General features: G+C 44.1%; 1 protein-coding gene and 2 long non-coding RNA genes across 3 annotated transcripts in view; 1 reads left to right on the forward strand and 2 right to left on the reverse strand.

Moving 5' to 3' along the window:
* LOC117519225 (complement C1q tumor necrosis factor-related protein 7) overlaps positions 1-26,283 on the reverse strand; it is a 70,947-nt gene that overhangs the window by 34,550 nt on the left and 10,114 nt on the right. Inside the window, exon 2 of the mRNA XM_034180550.1 lies at positions 1,837-2,073. Within this exon, the coding sequence (XP_034036441.1) occupies positions 1,837-2,073 (237 nt within the window). The remainder of the gene's footprint in view (positions 1-1,836; positions 2,074-26,283) is intronic.
* On the forward strand, positions 50-11,671 carry LOC117519228. Its single transcript, XR_004563215.1, has 3 exons — positions 50-59; positions 10,719-10,723; positions 11,587-11,671. It is a non-coding gene; the product is annotated as an uncharacterized LOC117519228 (long non-coding RNA).
* On the reverse strand, positions 7,546-11,686 carry LOC117519227. The gene is made up of 3 exons (XR_004563214.1): positions 11,601-11,686; positions 11,243-11,246; positions 7,546-7,556 (listed from the first exon to the last, which is right to left on the reverse strand). It is a non-coding gene; the product is annotated as an uncharacterized LOC117519227 (long non-coding RNA).

A 26,283-nucleotide genomic window follows, 5' to 3' on the forward strand; every position in this document is an offset into this window, starting at 1 on the left:
AGTGGTTCGGGTTGGTACTGCACAGTTTGATACGCGTCAGAACGGTTAAGTCTGGCTTGGTTTGTGTTTCCACCGTAGGCAGAACCCTTTGTTTGGCAGGTGGAACACTTAAATATTGACGAGCATTGCCACTCCACACAGAGGCAAAACAGACTTAACTTTATTTTATTTTTGTCTTGTGGGTCATAAGTTTTATTTCATCATGTGCAGAGCTGAATGCTCCCTGTGGTAAACACTGAGACGTTAATGAATGAAGTGCTGTGACTCTTTCAACTTCTTGTTGTGGCGCAAAGAGAAGCCCGGTGGGTGAGAGGCGGCTCTGCTGGCAGCAGACTCCAGCCAGCATCCACTACCACAGACACCCAACCAATGGATTACACCTGCAGCAACTGTAGCAGACCCACATCATCCTATACAGCCACACCAGGCACTGCAACTCAACCTGATGGACGACCTCCGGTACAGAAACCATGAGCCGAAGGAGCCAACTGTGGCGCAAAGTGCCAGTGTTGCTGACCGAACGGTCCCCCCTAAAAATGGGTCTCCCCTGCCTTCACTGCGCATGCATCATTTTGCAGCATCAATAGCAATTCAATGATTATTGCATGTGCATTGAAGGCAAGGGGGACTGATTTTTAGGGGGGACCGTTCAGTCAATGACACTGGTGTCACAGAGGGACTGGTTTCTTCAGCCACGACAAGGAATTAAAGTATTTTCAGATGTTTTCAAAAATCGTGAGGCTTTATGTGTTGTCGTCAGACTGTGATGATGAATCCAACTGAAAGGAACAGGTAAGACTTTATATTTACTCCGTGTGTGAACGGTTTTAATATTTGAAGCAGTCTGTTCGCATGAGGACTGCAGCTTTCAGCCAATCAATGGGCAGCATTAATGGACGTATTTCGCCTCATAAGTAAATAACAAGAAGCGTGTGTCAACAATCGCATAACTTACCTACAACTTATGTCCCGCATGTGTGGGACGTATGAGTCATACACTGGCATATGTTGAAAATTTTAAGCATGCCCAGAATTTTTCAAGGTGCTCTGTGTATTATGACATATATTAGCGTGCTTCAACGTGTTTCAACATGCTCTTAACTTACACAAAACACACCCATAACATATTAGAAATATGCCAGCATCTTTTAATACGGCCGGCATACGCTGGCTAAATTCTCAAGGTGTGACGGGGGCGTTAGTGTGAGTGCCCAGTGTCCCATTTGAAAGATAACTCATCGTCTGTGCGATACTAACTATTGTTTCTTTCTTAGGTATGAAGTTCCCAAGTTCCCATCGCACTACCATGATGGGTAAAATATCCTATTCAATTTTTGGGGGGTAGGCCCCTCCCCTGCCCTCTACCAGGGACCTACACCAATGACTCTCTACTAATTTGTACTTTATCTTATGGATTAAAATCTTTAACTCCCTGCCTCCTGTGTCTTATTGGTAGATTCCCTTAGATTGGAGTTCCCCCTATCATATATAGAAATCTCAGCAATTGTGCTCCTCATTGTGTACTTGCAAATAAAATATGAAGCAGAATTTGTAAGCACAGCCCCTATCAATGTATCTGGAGGGATTTAGAGGCCTGCATTTTTATTGAGGTGTGTCATCTTTGTGCCTGCAGTGGGTGCTCATCAATATGACTCCTACACAGACAGTCTGACACTCAGTTTAGGCAACATTCTTCCTGTTTTTCTTTGCAGTTTGTCAGTTTACCATTTACGCTCCAGCTGTCAGACAAGGAAACAGTCTGTGCAAAATATCTGGTGATTTATTTATTTTCTTTTTAGCATGCATATGCTGATGCCAAATCTGTCTGTGTCATACCTGTGTCTCCCTTTTCTCCCTTTTCACCCTTCCTACCATCTCTGCCATCTCGTCCTGGAATACCCACATTCCCATCAGTTCCAGGAGGCCCACTGGGACCGGGTTTGCCAGGCAGTCCGGGCGATCCGGGCACACTGCAGATCAAGCGCGTTGCTCCTTTCAGTTTGGCCTCCAACAGCTGTCCAAAGACACAGTGGCATAGACAGACTGCTCCCATCAAGGCCCACATCTTCACATCTGAAAACACACAAAAACATTTTAAGAGAGATGAATTAACACTGACACAGTTTACACTTTTACTTTCAGACACAGTGATACAGAAAGCTGATTGTAATGACGGGCTTAAGTGTGAACACGAACATGAACCCTTAGAACTGTGCTGTCGGGCTGCAGACGGAACAAAAGAATGTCAGTGACTCTGATTTGTGATGAAATACAGCATGAGGCCAGATGTGATCACATTTTGAGTGTGTTTCACACACTCATGATCTTATCCAACGCACAGTTCCATATGAGAAACATCAAACAAAACAGTTGTCTCTATTCCATTTTTTTTTTTTGACAGAACATTCCTAAGTTATGACATAACACACAGCAGAGTGTTGTCAGGGGAACCTAATCATGAAGCAATGGCACTGGGACAGACTGCAACAGTCATTTACAATTGAAGTAGAAGGTCTTAGTTGTGTTGTAAAGAAAACAACCTGTCCGTCAACGCAGAGGAGGTGGTGTTTGATCTCAGGGAAATCTCGACCACTCATGTGGTTCTAAACACTGGATGGAAAAACTGTGGAGATCATAACTGGTTTGAAATGTCTGTAGGTGCACATCAAGAACTCCTGAAAGTGGTAAGTAAATGCCTTGTACACCATAAAAAGGTCATTTTTTTGTCTAGACTTTAGAGGGCTTGATTGGGATTGTCAATCCATAACACCTCAGCATCATGACACCCTAGGTCACTCTATGATACGAGAGCTGCTCCAAGGCAAAACATCACTATATCACTTTGGGGTAGTTAAAGTGCCTAAATGTCTATCATTGCCAGTCTATCCGCTGTTGGTGATACCTACACCATTGCACACAGGAAATTAAGGACCCTACCCATTCTGCTCAAGGACTATGTCCCTCCCTCCCTTTGGGAAAACTGTTGTACAGCATCTGGGCCAGAAAAGCAATGCTCAGTAACAATTTCTACCCCATGTTGTGAGACTGAAGAACATTGACTGTTATGACAATTACGCCACCTCCCACTGGTTTTTGATTTACATAATTAGGCCCCATAAAAACAAACAAACAAACAAACAAAAAACATTAGTTTATCATCCCTGCCCGCATGCCAAAATCGGCTCGCATCAATTTTTGATTTTGGTGAATTTCATAGATGGCAGTACAGCTGGTGCAAGAACAAGAGCATCCACCCACTGGCGAGTATGTTTTGGCCAAAGACGGTCATTGACAACCACAGGTAGTTGCTCCGTGTCACTCACACACTATGCATGTTTATCACGCTACTAGTGTGCAGCACACTGACTGTACTCAACATGATATTTTCAGTTCCTCACTTGGTATGCAGGTGCTGTATGTGTCATTTTTCAGTTTTGAAATGAGAATTATTATATGGTATGGGATTTTGCCAACTTCTGATTGGCCCATTTGCCACTTTCTGAGCTGTACCACATGCCGAGTTGACCGCGCGTGCAAAATGAGTACACCTCGCATGCAGCGTAGCGCTAGCTAATCGAGCGACACCTTCTATCGATAACGACAAATCAGATAACGCGATACAACGCCTACTTTGGCTGTCAGTTTGTTGACAAGATGGCAGAAGACAGGTTTGCGTCTGTTAGCGACACTGACTTAAAACTAATTTTACACGAAAAAGATGTGAAGAATACCCACAGAAATACACAGTCTGCAGCCAACCTGTTTTGCAAGTACGTCACTGAAAAGGGACATGTGCCCAACTTTGAAACTTATGACAGACAGATGCTTGACGGAGTGTCGATTTTACGCAGAAGCTAGACAGGCAAATGGCAACCTTTATAAGAAAACAAGCCTGATGACGCTTTGTCACGGACTTAACAGGCATCTCCAGTCGATCGATGGGATGTCAGTTGGTGCAGTATGACAGTAATAATAAAGAGTTGAAACTTGAGATTGATTTTTCAGTTTTAGTATGTTTGACAAACTCCCAGTTTTCTTGTTTACCATATAATAAAGCAGTTATAGACTTTTGATTTCGGTGTACCCGGGATTATGCGGACCTGGTCAGGATGGGGTTGGATGGTCAGGATGGGGTTCACCCTGACCAGGTCCGCATAATCCCGGGTACACCGAAATCAAAAGTCTATAATTGTATAGTATGTACCTGTTTGAAAGAAAATAAATAAATAAATACTTGTACTTGTCAATTATGAATACACAGAAATTGTGGCACCAAATGGCACTCAGAGTGGATTAAATGTAGTTTTCACTGAACACCATGTTCTTTAGTGATATGTACATGACTGCAGCAGCATCATTATCATTGTCATTGTTTGTATCTCAGTTTGCACCTCGGTTTCCGCAGTAACAAATATTTCACTCCCCAACTATCTTGAATCTTGAATGAACTCAGCGATTCAGACATAATGTAACTCAGCCACATGGGGTGTAGAGTGCATAGTGCCGGTCCCAAGGATGAGGGGTGCACAGTTTGAGATGGAGAGAGATGATCTAGAAGGAGAAGAATTCAGATGTAATCTTATGGATTTATTCAGACTCACCAACAGAAATTATTCATGAGTTCAAAAGTAATAACATGGATGATAATACAAATATGATCACAAGGAATGTGGTGTTCCGGATGAAAGGATCCATCAAGTAGTTGTCAGTCACAATTTACCACATCACATAACAAAATTCTAGAAAGAAAAAAGTTGATGCAGATTCCTGAGAACGAAATTCACAGAAAAGTTTAAAAGCATGCTTTTGTAACAGCAATTTTTTTTGTTGATGTCTTTGCCCATGTGCATGTGAGAATGTGAGTTTTACATCTGAACTTCTGCTGGCTCTGGTCAGCGGGGGTGTAAGAACTACATGTGTTTTAGGTTTGCACACTGTAAAACTTCTGATAAGAACTTAGTTTTGTCAACAAATCTTTATTTAACTTAAAAATAAATATAATTTGAGAGAAATCCTCATGCTGTGACCCTGATCATTCATTTTTAGAATGACCATTACTCAGTCGTATCAAAGTGTATTTGTACTACTCAGTATTGCTTTACAGCTGTCTGCAGACGTCAGCAAAACCTGCCCTAGTAGAAGAGAAAGAATATATTTAAATGAAAGTAACTTAAATGATATACAACTAATATGACAGTCACCAGCACAAGTTAGCATAAACACTCACTGTAGTGACTGAGCCACAGTAAACAGCTAGCTAGCATGACTGCTAGCCGGAGACAACAATTGTGTCAAGACAAAGTACAACCCCTGGCAAAAATTATGGAATCACCGGCCTCAGAGGATGTTCATTCAGTTGTTTAATTTTGTAGAAAAAAAGCAGATCACAGACATGACACAAAACTAGTCATTTCAAATGGCAACTTTCTGGCTTTAAGAAACACTATAAGAAATCAAGAAAAAAGATTGTGGCAGTCAGTAATGGTTACTTTTTTAGACCAAGCAGAGGAAAAAATATGGAATCACTCAATTCTGAGGAAAGAATTATGGAATCACCCTGTAAATTTTCATCCCCCAAATTAACACCTGCATCAAATCAGATCTGCTCATTGACATTGACCCTATGCCATGACATTGACCCTATGTGTCTTTTTGCAAGGAATGTTTTTGCAGTTTTTGCTCTATGGCAAGATGCATTATCATCTTGAAGAATGATTTCATCATCCCCAAACATCCTTTCAATTGTCCAAAATATCAACATAAACTTGTGCATTTATTGATGATGTAATGACAGCCATCTCCCCAGTGCCTTTACCTGACATGCAGCCCCATATCATCAATGACTGTGGAAATTTACATGTTCTCTTCAGGCAGTCATCTTTATAAATCTCATTGGAAAGGCACCAAACAAAAGTTCCAGCATCATCACCTTGCCCAATGCAGATTCGAGATTCATCACTGAATATGACTTTCATCCAGTCATCCACAGTCCACGATTGCTTAGCCCATTGTAACCTTGTTTTTTTCTGTTTAGGTGTTAATGATGCCTTTCGTTTAGCTTTTCTGTATGTAAATCCCATTTCCTTTAGGCGGTTTCTTACAGTTTGGTCACAGACGTTGACTCCAGTTTCCTCCCATTTGTTCCTCATTTGTTTTGTTGTACATTTTTCGATTTTTGAGACATATTGCTTTAAGTTTTCTGTCTTGACGCTTTGATGTCTTCCTTGGTCTACCAGTATGTTTGCCTTTAACAACCTTCCCATGTTGTTTGTATTTGGTCCAGAGTTTAGACACAGCTGACTGTGAACAACCAACATCTTTTGCAACATTGCGTGATGATTTACTCTCTTTTAAGAGTTTGATAATCCTCTCCTTTGTTTCAATTGACATCTCTCGTGTTGGAGCCATGATTCATGTCAGTCCACTTGGTGCAACAGCTCTCCAAGGTGTGTTCACTCCTTGGAGAGATGCAGACTAATGAGCAGATCTGATATGATGCAGGTGTTAGTTTTGGGGATGAAAATTTACAGGGTGATTCCATAATTTTTTCCTCAGAATTGAGTGATTCCATATTTTTTTCCTCTGCTTGGTCTAAAAAAGTAACCGTTACTGACTGTCACAATCTTTTTTTCTTGATTTCTTATAGTGTTTCTTAAAGCCAGAAAGTTGCCATTTGAAATGACTTTAGTTTTGTGTCATGTCTGTGATCTGCTTTTTTTCTACAAAATTAAACAACTGAATGAACATCCTCTGAGGCCGGTGATTCCATAATTTTTGCCAGGGATTGTATATGGTTTTAGCTAACAGCTGATTCCAAACTCATCAGAAACAAAGTCTATGTCATTGCTATGTACGAGGTCTATTAGAAAAGTATCCGACCTTATTATTTTTTTCAAAAACCATATGGATTTGAATCACGTGTGATTACATCAGACATGCTTGAACCCTCGTGGGCATGCGAGAGTTTTTTCACGCCTGTCGGTTACGTCATTCGCCTGTGGGCAGTCTTTGAGTGAGGAGTCGCCCACCCTCTCGTCAATTTTTTCATTGTTTAGGAATGGCTCAGAGACTGATGCTTTGTTTGATTAAAATTTTTTCAAAACTGTAAGGCACAACTGAGTGGACACCATTCGATAAATTCAGCTGGTTTTCGGTAAAAATTTTGACGGCTGATGAGAGATTTTGGTCTGGTAGTGTCACCGTAAGGACAGCCCACGGCGCCTGACGGCGATCTGCGCTTCGAGGCAGCAGCGTCTCGTCGTTTCAAGTTGAAAACTTCCACATTTCAGGCTCTGTTGACCCAGGAAGTCGTCAGAGAACAGAGAAATTTCAGAAGAAGTCAGCATGAGGAGTTTATTCGGACATTCCATTGTTAACGGACATTTTGTAATGAAAGAACGTGCGGGCAGAGTCGCATGTCGGGCCGGACCCGACCATGGGGGGTCACGACAGGAAAGACACCTCAGTGTTGGAAACCTTAATGGGCAAGTTGGAACATGCCCAAGCTGTTAAACAATTTCTCAGTTACTCACTTGTTGAAAGCCATCAAAAGCCGCCTGAATTTTACAAAATCGTCACGGAAACGACTCGGTGAATTTGCGCGCACGTCTTTCATTAAAAAATGTCCTTAAACAGTGGAATGTCCGCATAAAGTCCTCATGTTGGCCTCTTCTGAATCTTCTCTGTTCTCTCACGACGTCCTGGGTGAATTAAGCCTTAAATTAGGATGTTTTCAGGTCGAAACAGGCCGACGACGGCGCCTGGAAGCGCTGCATGACGTCCCGCTCCATGGGAAGTCCTTACAGCGACAGAAACACCCCATAATCTCTCATCAGCCGTTAAACTTTTCACCGAAAACCAGCTTAATTCCTCGAATAGTGTCCACTCGGATATTCCTCACAGGTCCAGAAAAAAATTTGATAAAGCAACGCGCGCCGTCTCGAGCAGCGTGTGAAACAAAGGAATTCAGCCGAGAGGGCGGGACCACATCTCACTCAAGGCCTGCCCATAGAGAAATGATGTCACCAACATGCGTGAAAAAACTCACGCATGCGCACGAGGGTTCAAGCATGATTGGTGTAATCGCACGTCATTCAAATCCATATAGTTAAAAAAATAAAATAAAAGGGTCGGTTTATTATCTAATAGACCTCGTATAATCAGTTTGATCCCATGCTTTATTAAGACATGTAAATCCAGTAAATCGAAGGGATGATGCTCAATCAAAAATGTGGAGGTTGTGTGACTTGTATACAAACGTATTCTCCCTACTGACGTATCCCATAATCCCTTGTGTGCCAGAGAGTCGCTGCAGGCAAACAACATAGAGAATCCACATGATGACAATTGTAAATGAATATTATACTACAAAAATGTACTTTTTTTTATGCTTTTTGTCATGTTAATAAGAGACTGCATGCATGATACCCTGAAAATTTGCTAAAACAAATATAATGAATAATCCATGTGTCTGCTACGTTTAATCTGCGTGGAATTTAATAAACTCAAACCGAATTTCACACATATTATATATATTAGTCTGGAACAAAGAGGACAAACAGTGTTGTAAAGAACAATAATCAAGACGTTAAAGAGCAAAGTTCACTTTCCCCCAGAACAACATGATCAGGAAGCGAACGTAGCGCACAGCAGCTCCCATTGAAAATAACAGAGAGACAGCCTGTGATTCTCACATGTTTACATAAAACAAACGCAATAACAATGTCTATGAACCCAAAGAATATATTCATAAGAGTTTTAGGCACAATGTAAAAAGCGGTTAAAGTGCAGCTCGATCAGAGCGTCTCAGTGTAGTTCTCAATGTTACCGACATCTCGCAGAGCCGCGACCTCTTCGAAGTTTTGCGGGATTTGAAACGTCAATAAGGCGAATGACCAAACAATAGGACCCAATGAGTATGTTAATGTAGTTGAAAACAAAGAAAACAACTGTGTTTACTCTTTTAAATCATAATGACAACAGAAACTAACCAAATGACCCTGATCAAAAGTTTACATACCCTGGTGGTTTTGGCCTGATAACATGCGCACAAGTTGACACAAATGGGTTTGAATGGCTACAAAAGGTAATCATCTTCACTTGTGATCAGTTTGCTTGTAATCAGTATGGGTGTATAAAAGGTCAGTGAGTTTCTGGGCTCCTGACAGACCCTTGCATCTTTCATCCAGTGCAGCACTGAAGTTTCTGGTTTCTGAGTCATAGGGAAAGCAAAAGAATTGTCAATGAAAAGGTAACTGAACATTTAAGCAACAACTGCCAGGAAAATTTAACTCTCTGAAAAAAAGTGGTGTGGCTGTTTTAAGATGTACAATAAGGAGGCACTTGAAGAAACATGCACTGTTTGGTCGAGTCTGTCATGATTCACAGGTAGTCAGGGCACAGCAGGTGGTAGGGAGCAAAATGCAGACACACAAGGCAGGTGGTGGAATAAGAAAAAGGCTTTATTGGTAATTCAGGCAGGGTCTGGTACACAGAATGACAGTCAGCGTTGCGGAGGTATAGGCAGGTGATAAGCAGAGGCTTCATCAAAAACAGGCGAGGTTCGATACCACAGTGTACAATGTAACAAGGGCAAAGACAAAATCCAGATCCAGAATACAAGTGAGGTCGAGAAAATCGTGAGAGCAAAAAAACTGTGAAGAGAGGGCCAGGACGAAGAAAACAAAATCAACAAGCAAGCAAAGGAAAAGAAAACATGCAGGGCTTAAATAGACAGAGTTAATTAAGAAGTGATATGGAGCAGGTGTGATGTGCAGGCAGGAGGAGGGCGTGGCCAACAGCTGAGAAGGTGATGGACAAGAGAGTGGAGTGATCTGAGGACGTGACTGTGATCCAAAAGAAATTGGATGTGAAAATATGAGAACTGAGACAAAGGAGTGCAGTGACAAGATGGACATGACAAATGATACTAAAATATCCAAGACAGAAACTAAACATGAACAGAATCGGGTTGTACAACAAGAAAATTAAAAGCTAAAACTGGAACGGAACTGACATGAATAATATAACTGAAGACAAATGTGGTAAACCTGACAAATAAACTTAGTGACACAAGTAATCAAAAGCAATCAAAAACAGTGGATCAAAACTAAACTAAACCAGAACAGAACTCAAGATGTGACTGAAGTGTGGTGAACAGAAAACAAGCTGTGACAAAAGCAGTGATGAACAAAAATCAAAGATGGTGGTTCAAAGACTAAACTAAACCAGAACGGAACTCAAGATGTGGCTATGGTGTGATGAACAAAAAACAAGCAGCTGTGACAAAAGCAAAATAACCAGATTGTCAAAAAAGCAGACAAAAGAAAATCAATAAAGAGACTGACAACAAACATAATGGGTGAGGACCGATCAGGGGCAAGACCTGACAGAGTCACCAGAAAAAAGCCATTACTATGCAAATGCCACAAAGTATCCTGCTTATAATATGCCAAACAGCACAGAGAACAAATTAATTTGGAGTGTTGAGACCAAAATTGAATGTTTTGGCCACAACCATGAACATTACATTTAGAAAGGAGTCAGCAAGGCCAATGATGAAAGATACCATTCCTACTGTGAAGCACAGAGGTGGATCGCTGATGTTTTGGGGATGTGTGAGCTACAAAGGCACAGGAAACTTGGTCAAAATTGATGGCAGGATGAATGCAGCATGTTATCAGAAAATACCGGAGGAATATTTGCAATTATCACCCCAGAAGGTGTGCATGGAATGCACTTGGGCATTCCAACATGACAACAATCCAAAACACAAGGCCAAGTCAACCTGTCATTGGCTACAGCAGAATAAAGTGAAGTTTCTTATCCCGAATATTAATGGCATGTAAGCTTAGCCACTGCTACCAGTGAAAAAAAATGTTTTAAGTTTTTGTGTTACCATTGTGTTACCACACACACACACACACACACACACACACACACACACACACACACACACACACACACACACACACACACACACACACACACACACACACACACACACACACACACACACACACAAATATTTGGTTAAATGTCCCTTAGCAAGCTGCACCTCGACCAGATGCTTTTTGTTCCCTTCAACAAGCTTTTGGCATAATTCTGACTTCTTGGCAGGATTGATAGAGTTCATTTAAATTGGTTTCCTGATGCTGACTGGGCTTTGAATCGTGGCCCAAAATTTTCAATAGAGTTGAGGTCACGGCTTTGGGAAGGCCATTCCAGAAGCTTAATATTAGACTGCTCTACCCAACTCACAACCACTTGTGATGTGTGTTTGGGTCCAATTGTGGCCAAGTTTCAGTTGTCTAGCTATTGACTTGAGGTGACGTCGAAGAATTTGAAGATAGTCCTTCATCATTCTTCCATTCACTTTGTGCATTGCACCAGTACTACTGGCATGATGCTACCACCACCATGTTTGACAGTTAGTACAGTGTTCTTTGGTTTGAAAGCCTCACCTTTACTCCTCAAACAACTAGTCATTGAAGCCAAATAGCTCAGTCTTTGTCTCATGTGACCACAAAACATTTTTCCACAACGCGTTTGACTTGTCCATGTGAGCAGCTACAGATTTCAGTCTAGTTTGATTTTGTAACAGGGGCTTCTTTCTTGGTCAGCCCCCTCTCAGTCCATGGCGATGTAAAACTTGCTTCACTGTGGACAGTGACGCTGGTGTTCCAGCAGTTTCCAGTTCATGGCCGACCTGAGCCTCGGTAGTTCCTGAGTTGAACCTTGGATCATTTAGTTCATCACACCAACAGTGTCTTACGTTTTTCATGTTACCGTTGTATTTACTTATCCTGAAAATTATGTTCCAACTACATCCGATGTAAACTATCCGAATCCTCATCTCTGGAAACTGCTGAACATCACAGAGGGTCCTCTTGCTGGAGGGTAGCAACTGGTACAATGCTGAGCAGTTTTCCACATCCTGGCAGTAACTGGAGCCAGAGCTGAGTTGCATCATGGTGGTGGTGGTGGGCACCGAGAACACCCTTCTTTATAGCTAGGGTAATGTTTTTCTCTGCTATTGAGGGAGCTTGGAAAGCTCGCTCTGCATACCTGGAACTGGCCACATCTTTGTGAATGGATACATCTACTTTTGGTCTGTGTTCTGGTCTAACAGTGGTCAGTGTAGCAACGGAGTGGCAGTTGGCAGATGGCAGCTTTTCATCCTGTGGTGTCAGATATCACCCCTGTCAACAGGAATATTATGAGGCTCAGGTTTAGGCATTCTTTGGGTGTCCTGTATGTTGTCTTTATCTTTGCTCTAAATGCAGTGAGTGATTTCAATTCAATTCAATTCAATTTAATCAACTTAGAAAGCGCCAAATCACAACAAAAGCCTTCTCAAGGTGCCTCACACAGAACAGTTCAACATAAAATTTAAAATAATAAAAATTAAAAAATTCAAATATATAATTAAAAACGGCAGTAAAAGAATAAAACAGATAAAAAAAATATTCATGAGAAAGAGAATAAAAATAGGTTTTAAGTCGACTTAAAAATGTCCACGGACTCTGACTGCCTCACGGTCGCAGGAAGACTGTTTCACAGGGTGGGTGTACGATAAGAAAAAGCTCTTTGACCTGCTGACTTCTTCTTCACCCTGGGAACACAGAGTAGTCCTGCATCTTGCGACCGCAGAGCCCTGGCCGGCACATAGGGTTTCAGCAGATCAGCCAGATAAGACGGCGCCATTCCATGAACAACTTTATAAGTCAATAACAAAACCTTAAAATCTGCTCTCACAGAGACAGGAAGCCAGTGTAAAGATGCCAAAATGGGTGTGATATGTTCAAACCTTCATGTCAAAAGTCTGGCAGCAGCGTTCAGAATCATCTGAAGACCCTAAATGCTGTACTGCTTTAACCCTGAAAATAGGACATTACAATAATCTAATCTAGAAGAAACAAAAGCATGAGTCAGGGTCTCAGCATCAGCCATAGTCAGGATGGGGCGGATCTTCGCTATAATTCGCAGATGGAAAAAAAAGCAGTCCTAGTAACATCCCTAATGTGGAAATTATCCACCACAAGTAATATCTTGTGGTGGATAATTTCAATGTTGCCACTGGCATTGACAGCGCCAGTTATGAGGACTGTAGCAGTCCCCATGGAACTGGTAACCATGATGAAAATGATTCAGTGGTGCTTGACTTTTCAAAAGGATAGAGGCCACAGTACACAATGTCCCAATTTCAGCATCCAGAGTGGTGCTGCTAGACATGGTATTCTAATACCGGCAGTGCTGCCAAGGAGATTGATCATGTTCCCAAGGGAAAATGCTGGACAGTTCTACAGAACTGCAGGGTCTACAAAAGTTCCCAGTTTCTGAGCTCTGTCCACAGACTTGTTGTACTTTCCTGAATGATCCTGTTGAAGTCATAATGATTGCTAATTGCTTGGCGTTCCAGACTTAAGCCAAGTAGATTTCAAGATCAGGCTGTTTTGCAAGTGTTTGCATGTAGTTTTGGTGGAGAACGGAATGTAGGAGCTCTTCCATAACCAGAATATGAAAATTGACAGGGATTACATTGCAGTCATCAGTGTTCACAGAAAGAGATATTTCATTTCTGACGGAACTCAGAATATCATCCAGAGGAGTAGTCATGCATTGCTTAGTTGAAATTCTGGCCTGTGTAAGAAGCTGAGAAAGCGGCCCGCGGTGGCACTCAGGGTAGACAAGGAGGTATTTGTTTGAGGAATCTGCAAAGAGGAGACACATCTGTCATCTAATGAATCTCAGTCTGCTTACAGACAGATGCTGTTTGAATCTCACTGGACAGTATTTCATTAAAACAAACAAACAAACAAAAAAAAAAGTCATGTTGTTATGGAAGCTAAGAGCATAATTTGTTCTCTTGATCCTTTTCCATCCTGGATTGTGAAACATTTTTAGAAAGTCTTGGCAGAGGTGTTTCTAACATGTGTGACACCCTGGGGGAACACCACCTTCAGGCTTGTTATAATACCAAAACATTGTTGCACCGCTGATTTGCTGGCACTCTACACCTGGAACGAACCATGCACAAGGCACAGTCATGTCACTTTGGACACGCACGTCACATGCAACAGTTGCGTGTATGTGCATGTAAACCAGAAAGTGTTTCAGCTGTGTTTGTGGTGCGTCACTGCTCAGTCTGTCCACATTGTTTGGCCTTTAAAAACAAATCCTTTTCCACAATCTCTATCTCCTGTGACACGTTTACAGTGCACAGTCAGTTCGGATTACTTGTGTGCGTGTGTGTAGGCAGGTTTTTTTAAACTGTCATACATGTGACAGCACCTGTTTGAAAACACCTTGGTGAAACATTTCAAAATAGAAATTCATGAATATAAATAGACATATTAAGTACATGTTGAATCACCATCAGTTTCTGCCCTTTTACATAATTAGTGTAATCCAGATCGAGCTCCCTCCATCCATCCAGAACTTAAGTCACAGAGTCTGTGTGTAACTCTGATTAGAAAGAGGAGAAAATGAGTTCTTGTAACCAGACAGCAGTCATGTGATTTTTACCAGTCACTGTAATTTTTTAAATAATATATGTTTATATTTTTCATGGGTGTGAGTTGTTCCCCAGTCAGAAAGTTCAGGAAAAGGTGTTAATTATTTAATGTTGTAATTTTTCTGCCTGTTGTTTCAAGCAATGCTGCATGATTGTTTGTGTTGTGGTTTTTATTTTTTATTGATTAATGTACTGTTAAGCACTTTGATTTATGAAAAAGTGCTTGATAAATTATGGCATTATTATTATTATTATTAGAAGGGCTGGTCCTGGCAGATTACTGTACTGTAGAATCCACGGCCCTCATTTATCAAACTGTGCATAGAAACTGAAGTGCTGTTGTATGAATAAAACTGAGTATGTGTGAAAGTACAAACAAATAAAAATAAAGTCGCTTTTTATCAAACAAGTGGACATCGGTCCAGACCCGGCGCCACGAGGGGGCGTTTGGGGCGACGCCCCCTCACGTCATCAACCCCGCCCCCTCAGATGTGCCAGTTATCAAAAAATAAAAATAAAAAAGGAAGAAAAAGAAATACTGAAAAATATAGCAAAATATTAGTTATTCAATAATATCATGTATTTAACAAATAAACCAAATTAATTAACTAAAGTCATTAATTTTTAAACAAACGGATATGACGTGTGTCTGTGTTCAAGCGATTTGATAGGCTGAGGGTTGCGCTTGTCAGTGCGGCAGAGGGCAAGGATCCTGAGTCCAGCGATTATGGCAAGGTGGACGAACTAAATAAAGCATGCTCGATTTATTCAAGCAGTGTCAGAGCTGGAGTTCCTGGGATTCATCAAGTCCACCAAGCAAAAGGCAGATCATGCAGCACGACTCACTTGGGGAGGGTGTTAATGCTGCGTTTACGCATAACGACGACAAGTCACGAATGCCACGAAGTACACATTCTTGGCCGCTGATCACGAATGTGATGATTCGGGGCAGAGGCGTCAGGTGTCCTCAGGAACTGCTGCAACCTGTTACCACACGTTACGATTAATGGCACGTGTTGCTGGAGAATTATCAGGAACCATTACGCACGGTCAAGAATAGTGTTCCGCGTTGTTGCGCGCCTTTGCGCGTATCAGCGCATCGTTAAGTTCTGTCACGTTGTGAACGAAGTGAACTGTCTCCACACACACACCCATATTCATCCAACCGAATTCAGATCGCTCCAGTTTTTCAGAACTTTGTGACTGCATGCGTAGTTGGGCTCTGTGCCATGGAGTGGCGCACATGCTGCGCTGTGTTTACGCTTGTGATGGAGGGCTGTATGTGGGGTTAATCTACTGTCTCGTGTCGTTTCTCAGATCAGTTATTGGTTTGGTTTTGTGGTATGCAGGAGATCACTTGACCGAGGGTCTATATGTTCAAATAATAATTAAAAAAAATACTGTCATCACTCTTTACTCTTAGTCAGTCTCTTACAATGGTGTAGCCTAAATACACGAGCTTTCCAGGAGCACACCCAATTCATTACGCACGCTCAGAGGAACGTCCCCTCCAGCGCGCACTTTTTTTTTTTTTTGTGATAAACTCATCACCCCCTTAATGTTTTTTTTCTGGCGCCGGGCTTGCATCGGTCATACGCACATCAGTATCAGCTGCTGATCCCACATGTTCTAAAGCACTTGCTTGTGCACTTTCATGGTCATTTGCATTCAAAAACACCCTTAGTTAATCATATATGGTAACAAATCATCTGTTCACTTGTGTTCCTCACCAGAATAACAGCAAAGAGAGTGAAGAAAATGAAAATGGAGATCAAGGTGCTTGTGTGTGGTCACAAGATTGAGACTAAAAATATATCTAAAATGTTAAATAAATGGACCACTTGCTGGTAATGACCTCCACCAGTAGTTTGGAACCCAACCTTTCAGGAGGACCATGGTGTCACGAAGGTGGTGTTCCCCCAGGGTGTCGTGGTCATGTTTCGTAATTTAAAAAAGAAAATCTTTTATACCGCTGGAATAGGCTCCAGCTCCCCAGTGACTCTTGATTGCTATAATTAGGTATTGGAAATTAATTAATAAATGGATGACACCTCTGATGGACATCATTTTAACAAGCTTTAAGAAGCATGAAAAACTTCACTACAAAAATCAAAATCTCTCTTAAAGATGTTTGAGAAGCGAAAATAACTTGGGTGCATTTTTAATATAAAATTGCAGAAGAGAAACTATTTTCTTTATGCCTTGAAGCAGGTGAAGATTGAAGCGTTTGTTGATGGTTTAAAGCTGCATGGTTACTTCACACAAGTGTCTTTTTCGGGTTTTGACACTAATGAGGCTACACATCTGTTTCTAACTTGACATAATTACTAATTATGTACTTATTAATTCAAGAAAATATGTGGATGAGGTTGCATGTTGCCACATCTGCAATGCTTTCTATTGTTCTACTTGTTCTACCACTAGATGCCGTGTTTAATGTATATATACCATCAATTTCTATTTAATCTGATAGATGGCAGATGCAGCCATTGAGCTGCTGAGTGCCTGCATCTTGCTTAGCACTATTATGCATTGTCAGGCATTAAATTAAACAGAAATAGATTATTTGCTGACTTAAATTTGGGCTAAAGTGATCTGAAAATGCTGTTTTGTGCAGCATTCAGGTGCTACAATAAGCTGACAAAGGATTATCAGATGGTTAAATAAAGGGTAAATAAATAAAAAATAAATTGTGGCGTGAGCTTTCACGAATGTGTGTTATATAATGATGTGGGGGAAATGACTAAAATTGAATAAAGGTTAGAAAATGATTTATTTTTTGTGTCGATCTGTATTCTGTAAAGTAGTGACTTCAGTTTTTAATGTCTGAATGATTTGTTGTGATAAATATCTCACCATTCGTTTAGTGATTCAATTAGAAGTCTCACTTTCATAACTCTCAATTTATGCCTTTTTAATTAGCTTTGGGTTTTAATTCACATCAGGTTTTCCATCCTGAGATATTCTGTAAGAGCAAATTCATAGAATGGAAATGTTTTTTCTCTCAATTTGGTGGGTCACATGACAGTCGCGTTGACATTGTATATTCTACTAATATAAGAATATACATGAATGAAATTAATTTCTCTATGATATACTCCGTGTAATCAGTGTAGTGCAGATTTCTTTCAACTTGGTCCAGAAATGATTGAATAATCTTATTTTTACCCTGGCTGGGTTTCATTTTATTTATATTATTTGATATTTTTGAGGAGAAGCGCTGTGTAAAAGGGGTGCCGTGTGATAAGAGCAGCGTTTAATATTAATATCTTTAATATGATGCGAGCGTGCACAGCTCTTACTTTGACTCCTGATCTCCCATCTTTAACTTAACTTCATAATGAAATGAATTAAGGATCAGACTAGTATCTGGTGTCGTGGCGGACATAATGTCTTCAAAAAACTGATGGTATTATCAGGGGAGGTGATGGTCTAGTGGTTAAGGTGTTGGGCTTGAGACCAGAAGATCCTTGGTTCAAATCCCCGCCTGACTGGAAAATCACTAAGGGCCCCCCTATTGCTTCCGGTGTGTAACGAGCACCTTGTATGGCAGCACCCTGACATCGGGGTGAATGCTTTGAGCATCTGCATCAGATGGAAAAGCGCTATATAAATGCAGTCCATTTACCATTTATTATTTTCTATCTGGACTAACAGTCCCAGTCTATTAGTCTATAAACATCTGATCCTCTTCTGTATTTATTTTGACAAATAGTGACTGTACAAATGTGGGACTGAGTCTGAATACATTTTTAATAAATTTGTGTCTGGGTGTTATACGCTAACCAAGATGGCAGCGCTCTGGCAACAGTCAGTGAATGAGCGGTTCGCCGCGGTCCTCCATCTAGTGGATTAAATACAAATCAATGATTTATACACATTCCTACGTATAAGTACAAGTTGATAAATTTCATACTTTGCATAGAGATGTTCATACACACGGTTTAAACACAAATCTGTGTGTATGAACGATTGATAAATGAGGGCTGTGGAATGAGAACAGTTTTCAGTCTATCGGCAGAGCTCAACATCTTATCTCTCCTGGGGAGATAATCTAAAAATAAAGCATCGAGTTTCTTATGTGCTGAAATTAATCTTGATTTCTTGATGTGTGGCATAACCACCAGAACACAGTTCTCAACCAATCATCTTCTTTGTCCATGCTGACAACGCGGTGATCGCGGAAGAAGGAGACTAATGAGGGAAGCCACCAACTTTGAAGTAATTATAGGCTTCTGTGGAGGAACCTTGCATGGCACGTTTTGTATTTTGCATCACCAGTTTTACAGCTTTATGATGAAGTGGTGTAGAGGAGGATTTTCTGAAGAACAGTTGAAAGTTCAGCTACAGTTTGCCAGAAGGCACATGAGAGACACAAGTCTACTCCAGATTTAACGTTTTTTGTTGTATGAAAATCCCTCACTGCTCCACTTCACTGTGAGAAGTGATGCAAAATACAAAACTTGCAATTATGGGGAACGTGCAATATGGTTGTATGGTCATGTAAACAGAGATGAACAAGTCTTACATGTACACTCAGTGAGAAAGAATTTCCCTAAGGGGACAATGAAGTGTCTTGTCTATTCTATTCTATTCATTTCTACTATGCCCAATTTCTCCAATCACAGCCCAAAGGCCTATAATGTCATCAGAGACCTCACTTGTCTCCTTTTTGCATGGTCACTCAATTTTTGAGAACTACCTTCTTCAGACAGCTTTAGCATACAGTATCATACTGCTTGTATTTCTTATACCCCCTCACACTAGAGGCTAAATGAGGCCGAATTTGGACGGCATTCCAGAGGTGTCATGGTGCAGAGGACGTCGGACAGCAGTCTGAGAGCAAAACACTTCGCCAACGTCCTGTGGCTGCCCTGAATGTTTTGCACATGTTCAAAACAGGTGGAAATATGTCCAATGGTGGTCGGAGTACAGTCTGACTGCAATCTGACTGCAATCTAAATATCGTACGGCATGAAAAACGGCATTCAAAGCAATCTGATCATGTCGTAGGGCAGTTCGACATGATCCGCCATGTGCTGAATGTCCCGACGAATGCGGTGCGAGTGCTGCTGCCTCCCTGCTCAAAGTGCCGCTCTCATTGGACCGACATCTCTGCTATTTTAGCATTGTGGGATAGCTCGCGCCCACAGATTGAGCTCGCCGGACTACTTTCGCCACCCTGCTCAGCGTGCCGCTCTCGTTGGAGCAACAACACACAAAATGTGTCTCTTTGTCCCAGATAGATCTCTTTCATTGCAGCTTTTTGTTCTGACGTTAACACAAAGTTAACACCCAAGTCTTTCATCACCAACTATAAATGGTAATCAAAACATTCCAGTCATATCTTTCTGAACTCTTCCACATCAAATTCCATCGTGTCAGTGTTTACAATGTGCTTGAGCAATAACAGGTGAAGTTGCTCATAAACTTTAAGTTTCTTAAATATTTATTACGGCCACTTTGCTTGCCTCTACTGGTGGTTGGCTCTCACTGCGGTATTGTATCACTTCCTGTTCCGGAGCACAGCGGTGTTTTTCTGTATCTGTTAGCTGTTTAATCTGCGCAGTTAGATTGATCTAGTTATCTAGATTACGATTTGTTTCCCAGTGTAATCTTTACGTGCCTTAACTAAAGCACTCCCTCTGCTGAATCACCTCTAAATTATTTACACATTATTCACTTTGCGTGTTTTTAGGCATCCGCTAGCTTAGCGTAGCTACTAGCTCTTAGCCGATTTAGCATGGTGGCTTCTCCTGTCTCTCCCGCACTTTTCTGCTCTGGGTGTGAAATGTTTAGTTATTCCTCGGCCTCCTTTAGCAGTAACGGTACTTGTAATAAGTGTAGCTTATTCGTAGCTTTGGAGGCCAGGCTGGGCGAATTGGAGACTCGGCTCCGCACCGTGGAAAATTCTACAGCTAGCCAGGCCCCTGTAGTCGGTGCGGACCAAGGTAGCTTAGCCGCCGTTAGTTACCCCCTGGCAGATCCCGAGCAGCCGGGAAAGCAGGCTGACTGGGTGACTGTGAGGAGGAAGCGTAGCCCTAAACAGAAGCCCCGTGTACACCGCCAACCCGTTCACATCTCTAACCGTTTTTCCCCACTCGACGACACACCCGCCGAGGATCAAACTCTGGTTATTGGCGACTCTGTTTTGCGAAATGTGAAGTTAGCGACACCAGCAACCATAGTCAATTGTCTTCCGGGGGCCAAAGCAGGCGACATTGAAGGAAATTTGAAACTGCTGGCTAAGGCTAAGCGTAAATTTGGTAAGATTGTAATTCACGTCGGCAGTAATGACACCTGGTTACGCCAATCGGAGGTCACTAAAATTAACATTAAATCGGTGTGTAACTTTGCAAAAACAATGTCGGACTCTGTAGTTTTCTCTGGGCCCCTCCCCAATCGGACCGGGAGTGACATGTTTAGCCGCATGTTCTCCTTGAATTGCTGGCTGTCTGAGTGGTGTCCAAAAAATGAGGTGGGCTTCATAGATAATTGGCAAAGCTTCTGGGGAAAACCTGGTCTTGTTAGGACAGACGGCATCCATCCCACTTTGGATGGAGCAGCTCTCATTTCTAGAAATCTGGCCAATTTTCTTAAATCCTCCAAACCGTGACTATCCAGGGTTGGGACCAGGAAGCAGAGTTGTAGTCTTACACACCTCTCTGCAGCTTCTCTCCCCCTGCCATCCCCTCATTACCCCATCCCCGTAGAGACGGTGCCTGCTCCCAGACCACCAATAACCAGCAAAAATCTATTTAAGCATAAAAATTCAAAAAGAAAAAATAATATAGCACCTTCAACTGCACCACAGACTAAAACAGTTAAATGTGGTCTATTAAACATTAGGTCTCTCTCTTCTAAGTCCCTGTTGGTGTTGTGTGGGCCGCTGAAGAGGAGGTACTGCTGGCCCACCACCACCAGAGGGCGCCCTGCCTGGAGTGCGGGCTCCAGGCACCAGAGGGCGCCGCCGCCTCACGGGAGCAGCCTCGGTGACAGCTGTCACCCATCACCTGAGACAGCTGACGGCAATCATCAGTGGGGTATATCAGTAGGACGGCATCTCCACCTCATTGCCGAGATATCGTTCTACCTGGAAGGTAATATTCTCAGCTGACTGCTTGACAGTAACCTTTTGTGACTTTTGTGAGTGATAACAGACCTTTTTTTCCAACGAGAGGTGGAGGTAGCTTTCCTGCCGTGTGGATTACTGGGTGCAAACGCGCCCACCTTTAATTGTGTTTTTGTTCCTCGCCAGCAGTACCAGGTCCGACACGCGGAGGCAGTGGCCACCTGGGAGTTCGGGACTTGGCGGCTCCAGTATACCCGGGGTCCTGTGGCGGAGGAAGCCGTGTGGTACCGGTCTTACCTTGGAGAGGCGTCTCCTATCTTCGAGCCTGCCCACACGACACTTTTGTAAATTGACTGTTGTCCATTTCTGTGATTGGTTGTATTCGTTGTGCACATTCACAACAGTAAAGCGTTGTTATTTGACTTACTCCATTGTCCGTTCATTTGCGCCCCCTGTTGTGTGGGCCGCTGAAGAGGAGGTACTGCTGGCCCACCACCACCAGAGGGCGCCCTGCCTGGAGTGCGGGCTCCAGGCACCAGAGGGCGCCGCCGCCTCACGGGAGCAGCCTCGGTGACAGCTGTCACCCATCACCTGAGACAGCTGACGGCAATCATCAGTGGGGTATATCAGCAGGACGGCATCTCCACCTCATTGCCGAGATATCGTTCTACCTGGAAGGTAATATTCTCAGCTGACTGCTTGACAGTAACCTTTTGTGACTTTTGTGAGTGATAACAGACCTTTTTTTCCAACGAGAGGTGGAGGTAGCTTTCCTGCCGCTGTGAGATAAAAGGCACAGAGCCCATCGTTGTGGACCCCTTTCACCCTAAAGCCTCTGGGGCCTCCTTTGCTGGGTTCCAGGGACCGAGCAGATCAGATCCTACTGCCATTGAAGATGATGATGACGATCGCTTGGAGGATCAACAGCTGGTTATGAGCAGGCTGGCCTGCACCAAGGTAGAACGTTCACCATCTCCAGTGTCTCAGCTACCTCCAGTGCCTCCCCGGCTGGACTTCCTACAGTCGAGATCCTCCACCTCGCTTGGAGCACAGAGCCAAGGTTGCAGCGGTGAGAGACTGGCCCCAACCCACAAGCCGTAGGAAGCTGCAACAGTTCCTCGGCTTTGCGAATTTCTACAGGAGGTTCATTAAGGGCTACAGCCAGGTTGCTAGCCCCCTGACAGCCCTGACCTCACCAAAAGTCCCCTTCACCTGGTCGGATCGTTGCGATGCCGCGTTCAAGGAGTTGAAACGGCGCTTCTCGTCTGCACCCGTTCTGGTGCAGCCCGATCCTAGCCGCCAGTTAGTGGTTGAAGTGGACGCCTCGGACTCAGGGATAGGAGCTGTGCTGTCCCAGAGTGGGAAGACCGATAAGGTCCTTCATCCGTGTGCCTATTTTTCCCGCAGGTTGACCCCGGCTGAACGGAACTATGACGTCGGCAACCGAGAACTCCTAGCGGTGAAAGAGGCTCTTGAAGAGTGGAGACACCTGTTGGAGGGAACGTCCGTGCCGTTCACGGTTTTCACTGACCACCGGAACCTGGAATATATCAGGACCGCCAAGCGGCTGAATCCCAGGCAAGCCCGCTGGTCACTGTTCTTCGGCCGTTTTGACTTCCGCATCACCTACCGGCCCGGGACCAAGAACCAGAAGTCGGATGCCTTGTCCCGGGTACACGAAGACAAGGTCAAAGCGGAGTTGTCGGATCCACCGGAACCCATCATCCCGGAGTCCACTATCGTGGCCACCCTCACCTGGGACGTAGAGAGAACCGTCCGGGAGGCCCTGGCACGGAGCCCGGACCCCGGGACTGGACCAAAGAACAGACTGTACGTCCCACCAGAGGCTAGGGCTGCAGTCCTGGACTTCTGTCACGGCTCCAAGCTCTCCTGTCATCCAGGGGTGCGAAGAACCGTGGCAGTTGTCCGGCAGCGCTTCTGGTGGGCGTCCCTGGAGGCCGACGTCCGGGACTACATCCAGGCCTGTACCACCTGTGCCAGGGGCAAGGCCGACCATCGCAAGGCTCCGGGACTGCTACAGCCGCTGCCCGTGCCTCATCGCCCCTGGTCCCACATCGGCCTGGATTTTGTCACGGGCCTCCCGCCGTCCCAGGGCAACACCGTGATCCTCACGATAGTGGACCGATTCTCCAAGGCGGCCCACTTCGTGGCCCTCCCGAAGCTCCCAACGGCCCAGGAGACAGCGGACCTCCTGGTCCACCACGTCGTCCGCCTGCATGGGATACCATCAGACATCGTCTCCGATCGCGGTCCCCAGTTCTCCTCGCATGTCTGGAGGAGCTTTTGCCGGGAGCTGGGGGCCACGGTCAGTCTCTCGTCCGGGTATCACCCCCAGACCAACGGGCAAGCAGAGCGGGCCAATCAAGAAATGGAGCAAACACTGCGTTGTGTGACAGCCGCGCACCTGGCGGCCTGGAGTACTCATCTGGCCTGGATCGAGTACGCCCACAACAGTCAAGTGTCATCAGCCACCGGCCTCTCCCCCTTTGAGGTGTGTTTGGGGTATCAGCCCCCGCTGTTCCCGGTGGTTGAGGGAGAGGTCGGTGTGCCCTCGGTCCAGGCCCACCTGCGGAGGTGCCGTCGGGTGTGGCGTGCCGCCCGTTCTGCTTTGTTGAGGGCCCGGATGAGGGCGAAGACCCATGCAGACCGGCGGCAGACCCCGGCCCCTACGTATCGCCCCGGGCAGGAAGTGTGGTTGTCCACAAAGGACATCCCACTACAAGTGGCCTCCCCCAAACTACAGGACAGGTACATAGGACCGTTTAAAATCCTCAAGGTCATCAATCCCGCCGCAGTGAGGCTTCAGCTTCCAGCCTCACTGCGGATCCATCCAGTGTTCCATGTGTCGAAAATCAAGCCCCATCACACCTCGCCCCTCTGTACACCCGGTCCGGCGCCACCTCCTGCCCGGATCATCGATGGCGAGCCGGCTTGGACAGTGCGCCGGTTGTTGGACGTCCGACGGATGGGCCGGGGCTTTCAATATCTGGTGGACTGGGAGGGGTACGGCCCTGAAGAACGCTCCTGGGTGAAGAGGAGCTTCATCCTGGACCCGGCCCTCCTGGCCGACTTCTACCGTCGCCACCCGGACAAGCCCGGTCGGGCGCCAGGAGGCGCCCGTTGAGGGGGGGGTCCTGTTGTGTGGGCCACTGAAGAGGAGGTACTGCTGGCCCACCACCACCAGAGGGCGCCCTGCCTGGAGTGCGGGCTCCAGGCACCAGAGGGCGCCGCCGCCTCACGGGAGCAGCCTCGGTGACAGCTGTCACCCATCACCTGAGACAGCTGACGGCAATCATCAGTGGGGTATATCAGCAGGACGGCATCTCCACCTCATTGCCGAGATATCGTTCTACCTGGAAGGTAATATTCTCAGCTGACTGCTTGACAGTAACCTTTTGTGACTTTTGTGAGTGATAACAGACCTTTTTTTCCAATGAGAGGTGGAGGTAGCTTTCCTGCCGTGTGGATTACTGGGTGCAAACGCGCCCACCTTTAATTGTGTTTTTGTTCCTCGCCAGCAGTACCAGGTCCGACACGCGGAGGCAGTGGCCACCTGGGAGTTCGGGACTTGGCGGCTCCAGTATACCCGGGGTCCTGTGGCGGAGGAAGCCATGTGGTACCGGTCTTACCTTGGAGAGGCGTCTCCTATCTTCGAGCCTGCCCACACGACACTTTTGTAAATTGACTGTTGTCCATTTCTGTGATTGGTTGTATTCGTTGTGCACATTCACAACAGTAAAGCGTTGTTATTTGACTTACTCCATTGTCCGTTCATTTGCGCCCCCTGTTGAGGGTCCGTGTTCCTACACTTTCCCAACAGTTGGTAAATGATATAATAATTGATCAACATATTGATTTATTCTGCCTTACAGAAACCTGGTTACAACAGGATGAATATGTTAGTTTAAATGAGTCAACACCCCTGAGTCACACTAACTGTCAGAATGCTCGTAGCACGGGCCGGGGCGGAGGATTAGCAGCAATCTTCCATTCCAGCTTATTAATTAATCAAAAACCCAGACAGAGCTTTAATTCATTTGAAAGCTTGACTCTTAGTCTTGTCCATCCAAATTGGAAGTCCCAAAAACCAGTTTTATTTGTTATTATCTATCGTCCACCTGGTCGTTACTGTGAGTTTCTCTGTGAATTTTCAGACCTTTTGTCTGACTTAGTGCTTAGCTCAGATAAGATAATTATAGTGGGCGATTTTAACATCCACACAGATGCTGAGAATGACAGCCTTAACACTGCATTTAATCTATTATTAGACTCTATTGGCTTTGCTCAAAAAGTAAATGAGTCCACCCACCACTTTAATCATATCTTAGATCTTGTTCTGACTTATGGTATGGAAATAGAAGACTTAACAGTATTCCCTGAAAACTCCCTTCTGTCTGATCATTTCTTAATAACATTTACATTTACTCTGATGGACTACCCAGCAGTGGGGAATAAGTTTCATTACACTAGAAGTCTTTCAGAAAGCACTGTAACTAGGTTTAAGGATATGATTCCTTCTTTATGTTCTCTAATGCCATATACCACCACAGTGCAGAGTAGCTACCTAAACTCTGTAAGTGAGATAGAGTATCTCGTCAATAGTTTTACATCCTCATTGAAGACAACTTTGGATGCTGTAGCTCCTCTAAAAAAGAGAGCTTTAAATCAGAAGTGC

This window comes from Thalassophryne amazonica, chromosome 10 (assembly GCF_902500255.1).
Source record: "Thalassophryne amazonica chromosome 10, fThaAma1.1, whole genome shotgun sequence".
Taxonomy (NCBI): domain Eukaryota; kingdom Metazoa; phylum Chordata; class Actinopteri; order Batrachoidiformes; family Batrachoididae; genus Thalassophryne; species Thalassophryne amazonica.